Here is an 8876-nt window from a genome sequence, read left to right on the forward strand (position 1 = left end):
AATATTATATATAAAAGAAATTATAAGTGCTGTCAGCACAGAGCAAAGTAGTATTACGTAGTTAGTATCCGTAATTTCTTATCAATTCAATTTTTAACAAAAAGAAAGTAATTTAACAAATTGTTCACAAATATGAATTTCAAAACTGGAAGTAATGATGCTAACAGTTTCGAACTCATAGTGACTGATAGGGAGGAAGAACTTGTTAAATTTAAAGGAATTGTTTGTAAATTGGTATGCAATACATCGTACACTTCAGCATAAGAAATTGCTGATACTAACTTCATTTTGTGTTGTGCAGTTCCGCTGTTCCGCAGCTGTTATGGTCAAACTAGCACTGTTTAAGGGTCAATATTAGCCTCAAGTTATAATTTCTTCGACTGTATTTGCAGTGGAAACTGAGATCTGATCAAATCTCGTTTTTACAGGTATTAATTTATTACAGTGAAAAGTAACGCGTCTTAAGTCCAATCTGATTTACAATCTTAGTTCGCCAACGAATTAATTGCCAATTTGCATGAAATCAAACGAACTCGTCAATGACTTCCTTTTACCAATTAACCCTTTTTTTGTAAGTTAGTTATTTTAATTAAAGTAATTATTATCTACTAATTGCATTCCTCACTTGAATGATCTGTTTTTACACAAATTCTCACTAGCTAAGTAATCTTTATCGATACATTAATTTACTTTTAGACTTCGGAGCATTTCAAATAAATTATTTTGTAAAATGGTTTTAGTTAGTCAGGACAGGAAAGAGTGGAGGTACGTGTGTAACCAGTCATAGGACTGACGATCTTATGATGATGATGAACATGCATCACTTTCAGTTGTTTTATCGCTAGGTCAGTCTATTTTATGTTAGTGATTTATTCCTACATTTCTTTTCATTCTTAATTTTCGTACCTAATACTTCGAGTCCCTTTTAAATGACTTCCTATAAACGTTCGAGAAATTGCTATCGATTTATCAAGCATGTGACTGTAACATTCATCAATTTATTCAAAGAAGATTTTGAATACTTTTATATCTTTGTAGTTCTGTACGAATATTAACGAATATTAACAAAGAAGTTGAAAAACGCCCCTAATACACTTTTGATGATTAATCGTTCTTTTAGTTTGCTTTCATTCCCATCCCTTTATTTTATTTGATATTAACATTTTTTATATCAATAAAGCTTTTTCAGTATTGTATAAAGTTCAAATCGTACCAGCGTACTTAAGTGAAGGGGGGCCCTAATTATTAAATTGCCTATGGACTTAATAATAGCTTAATCCGGTCCTGGCTAACCTTTATAAACAACACCATTTAAGCACATGCTACCTTATCACTTTTTTTTTTGACAGCTTCCTCCCCACTAATTTATTTTCCGTTCCTTTACTATTCCTATTTTTACGATTACCGCGCCCCTCTTACTTTGTGTTTAATGATTTTTATAATACGGGCCTGATGGTATGTATGTTTCTTTGCTGCAATTAAACGCCATTCGGACTTTAAATGAGCATTACATAATTAGACACAGAAGCGACTTTGCAACATTATTTGAAATTGAATGGTCCGATCCCACCAACCAAAATGTTTGCTCAAGGCAAAACTCGTGGCGCTGGGAACCCACCCGGGACACCCCTTCAAACGACAATCATAATCGAAATAGTTCCGTGTCGAAATTACAAATTTACTACAGAATTGCGGGTTCAAGTTACGGCTACGCAGACTGTACGAATTGCAGGGGCGGTTTTGTTTTACAGCGGAAGTTCGGTAATTAAAGACAAACCCCCTTTGGGGGTTCGCAGTTTGCTAGTACGGGGAACCGTTTAATGGAACGCAAAGGTCACCCTTTTATATGTAAATTGTACATTGTACCTATATATATAGTATCTACGTTATATATTAAAGAGATGAAAAATTATAGTGTTAATTTTGTATTTACAAAAAACTGCTTTCTTCGCTGCATGTCTCTTTGTTCTTTTGCGAGTTATTTTTGAACCTGAACAAAACATAGCTTCATTTTCCAAAAAAAAAAGGAATACTGTTTCCGAAACACAGAAAAATTAGTTTTATGTGGTCGTCGATGATGTTTGATATTTAGGACAAGCGAGCGAAACCGCAGGTAAAACCTAGTAAAATAATAAATAATATAAACAGTTTAAAACAATTTTTTAAAAACAACAATGTAAAGATAAAATTATAACAACTATCTACAATTCATTAAAATACTATCACTATCAATTATAACAAGTTGAAAATAATTTGTGTATTATTGTAATTAAAAATAAAACGTCTATGCTTGTCAGGAAAAAATAATGGAAACTATAATCTTTTTATGTTTTTTTTTGGTCGGTATTTTTTCCCGCTGGAAAGTTGCCTTTACCTCTACTGTCTTTTTTCATCCTGACTTATCAGATTACCTGTATTTTAACAAAAAAAATAAAAAATAATAACCGATTAGAGTTTTAAAATTCTCGTTGGATTATTTTTTTGAATTATTGTACAGAAATAATTTCATGACTAAAACAGAATGGTAAGAAGGAGTAGCCTCCGTTGATCGTGTCACGACCTGGCTACCGCAGGCACGTGTTCGGGTGGTTGTTGGTAGTCGTCGAATGCCATCAACGTCCATTCCGTTGGTTCGTTGCGACGAAAGCAATTTGGTGAGCAATTAGCGGGCTCGTAATTAATGACTTCGATCGTATGGTGGAAAGTCAAGTTTGGATCGAGTCGAACGACGTGGATAATCGATGGATCCTAAGGCGTTGATTATTACCAGCACGATCGGACTCTTATGCGCTCTTATTTATCGCGAGAAGTCTCACAGAAACATCTAAAAACATTTTCTTATTTGCTCTATAAAAATGGAAAAAACATCAAATTCATTTTTAATTTTCTGAGAATTTTTTAATTTCGTCACGCAGAAAGTTATTCAACATATGACACCTTTTTAGGCATGAAGGTCTCGTCAGAGACATGTTAGAGGCAGAAACAGGAGTTAAGAGGAGTAGAGGTAGACCTAGATTAGATTACTGTTCGCAAATAGTTAAGGATGTGGGATGTTCTAGTTTTAGGGAAATGCAAAGATTAGCTCAGGATAGGAAAGAGTGGAAGTGCGTGTCCAACCAGTCTTAGGACTGACGACCTTATGGTGATGACTATCAATAATGTGATGTTTTTCTGATTGAAGTATACAGAATTTCACGTTGGTACGTCTTTTCTTTACCTATAAACTTCTAGGTAACAGTTGATATCAACCACCCAGTGTATTAAGTATGGATTATTTCATAACTTATGATCAAGAAAATTTCACATATTCGGCAGTTTATTTATTTACTATCCTGTTTTTCTTCCTTAGTAACACGAGTTGAATTAAAATAATACTTGCCATCGATTTTTTTTATTGAAATTTATATATCTACTTTACATTCATGTTAATCACTTGTCGTTTAAATACAAAAGTGACGCGCCATACAACGTTAACGTCACCTTTGTAAATGACATAATAAATATACATCAGAAGGGAGAGGTACAATGTTCCCCTTATCCGAATATGATGCTAATTCATAGCCGTCTATTTGTTAAACGATGCTGCCAGGCTATCGCATCCCACCGGGCATGTCCCGGCCCAGTCCTTGTTTATCCAGGAATACGCGCACCATTTGTTCTCGACAGATTTATTAACTACATGAATTTCCGCGTGCGAGCGCCGGAGTGGGTGGCAGATGACAGCTATGGTGTTTTTCTGCTGGCTTTTTGTTTTTATCCCGGAATTGTGGGGCGCGTCCAGATATTGCATTCAGCTCGCACTCTTTCTCCATATAATAGCGATAGCAAACGGTCACCATATGCGCCAGTTTCAACGTTTAATGGACGTATATTTTACGGAAAATGTCCTCGACGAACTTTTGTCCGGCACTTTTTTTGTCGTAAAATAAAATAAAATCTGACGCAAGGGAATGCACCGACTACGTACAACCAGTCCCTATTTTAATAACAGTGAAACCTTTTGAAACACACAATGTAATATTTCTAAATTGCACATCACTTCTTTCCATACACAAAACTTTCCATTAGATTTCTAATCATATTCTATCTGAAATTAGCATCAGACAGGTCTTTTAATAAAGGAACCCATAAGCCATAAAAAATTCATTCGGGAAAAAACAGAATCTAGAAGCATCTTGTCAAAAAGAAAAACATAAAAATGACCGTCTTATGCAGTCTATAACGATTAGAATAAGGGAAATACATAAAAAATATGAATTAAAATAATTATAATAAGAGAAGCACGTTATTGTATTATTCCAAAGCTTTATCAGGACGGAGGATGAAGCATATTTTTAAATAACTTTTTGAAGCACATAAAACAGAGATTTTCGTGTATATTTAGACTTTTAAAAATTCATAACTCAGAAAATATTAACTTTACAAAAAAAAATTGAGACCTTTTTGATCCAAAAATGTAAAAAAAAACTGTTCCGGCCAAGAACAATAACCTTTTTGTTTAAACAATCGTGATTTAAACAATACCCGACNTTATATACCTAGGAGAATCTTCCGAACAAAATGGCGTAAAAAATTTAAACCGAACAATTTTTCCAACTCACCCGCCCATATTGCCTAGACCATCCCTGGGTTTTAAAATTACATGCTTATCCTAAAGGTAGTTCGGATCATCAGATATAAAAGCGGTGCATAGTTTTGTAATTAATGTGGAGTTATGGAGATGTAAAACATTAATTTATCTATGTCACATTTTAAAGACATTACTGTAATATAAAATAAAAAGCTGCAGTTGTATAAGGATTTTGTGTAATTAAAAAAAAATAAAAGATAAAAAGATATTTCTTTCTATATACAGCAAAGAAATGCAACAATTAATTAGCATTTTTATTAGTGGAGAAGTGCTCTCCGTAAAATAAAACTTGAACAATTAACTTCTTTAAATGTATGAAAGCAGTCGGCGCGCATCTCGAGGGACCTCTAACGAACTCCGTACTTCGTAAAAAAAGTAATTAAAGCGTTCAAAACAACTTCGTTTCAAATAGTTCTCTAGGGAGAAATCGTTTTAATGTTCACAAAAATATGAAAAGTGCTTTCATGCATTTAATATCAGCCCTTATCCCTTTATTTCCACTGAATTTGCAATGACCTCCCAATTCAATCAAAAAAAGAAGTTTCACTGCATTTGTTTTTGTTGCAACGTGTGTTTTAAACCTATTTCTAGATTATAAACTTGAAATATTTTTAATTTATGAGCCTCGGACTTAAAATAAGAAAGTTGAAACCCTGTAAAAAAAAAACATTAAAATTTGCGGGCTTTTTAAAGAGGTGCAAAGTGATTAATGATTAAATTATATAGTGTTCGACCGAAACCGAAACCGAATTTCGGCAACAGTCTCAGTTTCGGCCGAAACCGAAACCGAAACTTCCTTTTAAGGATCATGTTTTTAGAGAAAAATAAAGAAAACGTTATTATAATCAGTCAGTTTTATTTTTTTATCTTTAAATCACATAGCTCTGCAGTCTTTGACATTTTCACTTATTGGTAATCAAATCAAAATCATTTAAGGAAATACTTTAATTGCGCCTTAAAAATACTTAAAATAGGTGAGATGTTTATTTGAGTAAGTATAGTAGACTAGACTCATTTTTCGTTTGAAGATTATTCATGCTTTTTTTTATATAATATTAAACATAAAATTACTTTTGTTATTGTTACCTAATATCACAATAGGTATAGGAACTCCTGAACGCAGTTTCGGTTTCGGTCGTAGTTTCGGCAGGTTTACCGCCGAAACCGAAACTAAACCGAAACTCGTTTTTTTGCCGAAACTCGACCGAAACCGAAACCGAACTTTCGGTCGGACACTAAAATTATATGAATTTAATTGAACGTCTTGATTGATTTTCCGTACAATATCATACTTATATTTAATTAATTAATTTTAAATTTTTATTTCAGTGTGAAGAAGCCTTATCAACTGGAGATATTTCGGTTTTTGCTTCACGGGCTGGCCCCAACACCTGTTGGCACCCTTCTTGCTTCTGTTGCTGCGTTTGCAGGGAACTTCTGGTGGACCTCATCTATTTTTTTAAAGATGGTCGTCTCTACTGTGGAAGACATCACGCAGAAACTATTAAACCAAGATGTTCTGCTTGTGACGAAGTAAGGAAGATTAATTTTCTTTTTTCATTATTATTAGTATTTTGTAAGAGCAAAGTTTGTTTCTTATTTAACCGGAATAATCTCTGAAATTGAATTTATTAGAAAAGCTAAACTTTAGCAAGTATTGCAATTAGTAATAACTATTTAATAATCACGATAAATTGCCTGATTTACATACGTACATATATTCTAAACAATCTACTCTGCAGTCAAGAACGTTATCATATAAATTCACTTAATATTTACATACCAAGGTCCCTGCCACTTTTTCATTTTAACTCCTAAAAAAGATACTTTAGCTGTAGAAGCTTCCTTATTACTGTACTTGATAACTGGCTTGCATTTATTACTTTCGTTTTGTCCATGCACACGTTTGAGTGTTTCTTTTTTGGTAACTTTCTTTTGCTTTGTTAATTATTTATTTGTTGTAATATATGTAAATGAAAGATTAAACGTCAGTGCTTCATATTTCCTCTGATAATAGCTAATGTTTCTAAGACACAGGATGGACTCTTCCTAGATTGATGTCATGATAATAAACTTCCATTAACAGGAATTATTTTATTTGATGTAAATTTACGCCATTCTCATTAATGTACGTGCGTAGCTAACTAATAACTAATACAACAACCACTTTTCAGAAAAGTTTTGTTAGTTTATTAGCTAGCAAAACAAAAACATAAGAAATTTCAGTTTACTTATTATTCATCCCGCTTATTAAAAATTAAATTAACACTTTTTCAGTTTATTCTTTTTATTTTAATTTAAATTTCAATCAATTTATTTATTTTTTTCAGATTATTCTCGCCGATGAATGTACAGAAGCTGAAGGACGTGCGTGGCATATGAAACATTTTGCGTGTTCAGAATGCGAAAGACAACTAGGAGGTCAACGGTATATAATGAGAGATGGGAGGCCGTATTGTCTTCACTGCTTCGATGCCATGTTTGCGGAATATTGCGATTCTTGTGGGGAACCCATAGGGGTCGATCAAGGTCAGATGAGCCACGAAGGTCAACACTGGCACGCCACAGAAGTTTGTTTTTGCTGCCATACATGTCGAACATCCCTCCTAGGGCGCCCTTTTCTTCCCAGAAGAGGAGCCATTTATTGTTCAATAGCTTGCAGCAAAGGAGAGCCTCCAACACCCTCGGACAGCTCTGGTGCTGGTCCAAGACTTCCAAGACAACAACCAAGATGCAGACCTCCTAGAGCACCTTCTCCAAACGGTTCCAGCACTCCACCAGCTTCTCCATGTAGGAGAGCTCCAGTTTCTCCCACAATGTCTTCTCCTTCCTCACCACCGGGATCTTTATCTTGTCCACAATCATATTCGCGACCTAACTTACCGAAATCGTCTCCACCTTTAAGATCTCCTAAAATGGGAAGAAGGGCCTTGCAAAGATCTCCGAAACCTACTCATATTGCTTCAACAGCTACCACGCCAACCCCAAGCGAAAGCAGTCACGTCCCAGAAACTCTTCAGCCACATTTAGAAGACAATTCGAATAAAAATATTCACACGTCTTCTCATAATGTAAGAGGTTTAGACAGGGTGCTTTTGGAACGAAATTTGGACAAACTTATTTGTGAAAAAGGCAATCAAGAACCTTCTTCGGACTTGGAAAGATTGCTTCAGGCTAGGGACCGTAGCAGAGAACCTCTACATCTCGCCGATCTGAGTCTAGACGATTGGCAACCCCGAACAACCATGAACGATGCAATTGAAAAGTCCGACTCAAAAACGGAGAGCAGTTCTTCCGAAAGGGATCGAGAAAATAACGTGTATCAATCGTTTCCTCAACAGACCTCTTCAATGCCCGAACTTCCCCATGCAGTTTCTACAGATACAACACCTGGGGACTCTTCAAATCCTCCTGGGTCACCTTCAAAGAGAAGCAAGGCAATGCTAAGTGTAAGATTCCAAGGAGATAACGAAGCTTTTGAAGCAGATGAATGCGACGTTATGGATTCAGAAGTAAAAAGGTTTCCCAGGAGTCGAAGTTACGCAGGAAGAACTAGATATCACGATAGTTTAGATAAAAGAAGGCCTCGCAAAACGACCTCAGAAAGCCAAGTGGCTAGCACCAGTAAACAAGAAGACGACGATGCTTCAAGTTATTGCTCAACTTGTTCTTCCAGCTCTTCTAGTGACGATTTAGATTACCAGTTGCCTCCAAGAAGGGCATACGGAGGCGTACGAATTTCTTATGTTCCTAATGATGCCTTAGCGTGTGCTAGAAGGCGACAACAAGCAGTGGCAGGACAAAGGTCACCAAGTAAAAAGACAACAATCGACGACAAAGACAAGAACTGCACGATTTCATGATGTTTGTCTTGTTGTTTTTGTCTGACAAATGCCTTCCAATTTTTCAGATGCCAAAAATGTTGTCATTGCGATGTATTCAGGGTATGCGACACTTCTTAGCCATCTCATACGTATAAAAAGCCTGACGATAATATGCCTTTATACACATACATACATTAATATTAACCAGATAGCGCTTAAAGAAATGTACGTGTCATAGAATTTTTTACTTTTATACTATTTACTTAGTACTCGACATGATAAATTGATGGATGGAAGAAGCCTGTGTTCTTTAATTATTAAGATGCTACGCCAGGTACAAAAAACTTTACTTTTAATGGTTACGATTTTTAGCTCAAACTGTAGATTTGTATAAATTGTATTTATTTAAAATTTTAATATAA

The 8876-nt window shown here is 35.0% G+C and overlaps 1 protein-coding gene across 2 annotated transcripts in view; it reads left to right on the forward strand.

The window, feature by feature from the left end:
- Positions 1 to 8838, forward strand: part of LOC108733536 (protein espinas) — a 137797-nt gene extending 128959 nt beyond the window's left edge. For both annotated transcript variants that reach the window (XM_018464716.2, XM_018464715.2), the window contains 2 exons: positions 5960 to 6163; positions 6961 to 8838. In XM_018464716.2, the coding sequence (XP_018320218.1) occupies positions 5960 to 6163; positions 6961 to 8493 (1737 nt within the window). In that variant the 3' untranslated portion in view covers positions 8494 to 8838. The remainder of the gene's footprint in view (positions 1 to 5959; positions 6164 to 6960) is intronic.
- Positions 8839 to 8876: the final 38 nt, after the last annotated feature.

The sequence above is a fragment of the Agrilus planipennis genome, unplaced genomic scaffold, assembly GCF_000699045.2.
Source record: "Agrilus planipennis isolate EAB-ADULT unplaced genomic scaffold, Apla_2.0 scaffold44, whole genome shotgun sequence".
In the NCBI taxonomy this organism is placed as follows: Eukaryota; Metazoa; Arthropoda; class Insecta; order Coleoptera; family Buprestidae; genus Agrilus; species Agrilus planipennis.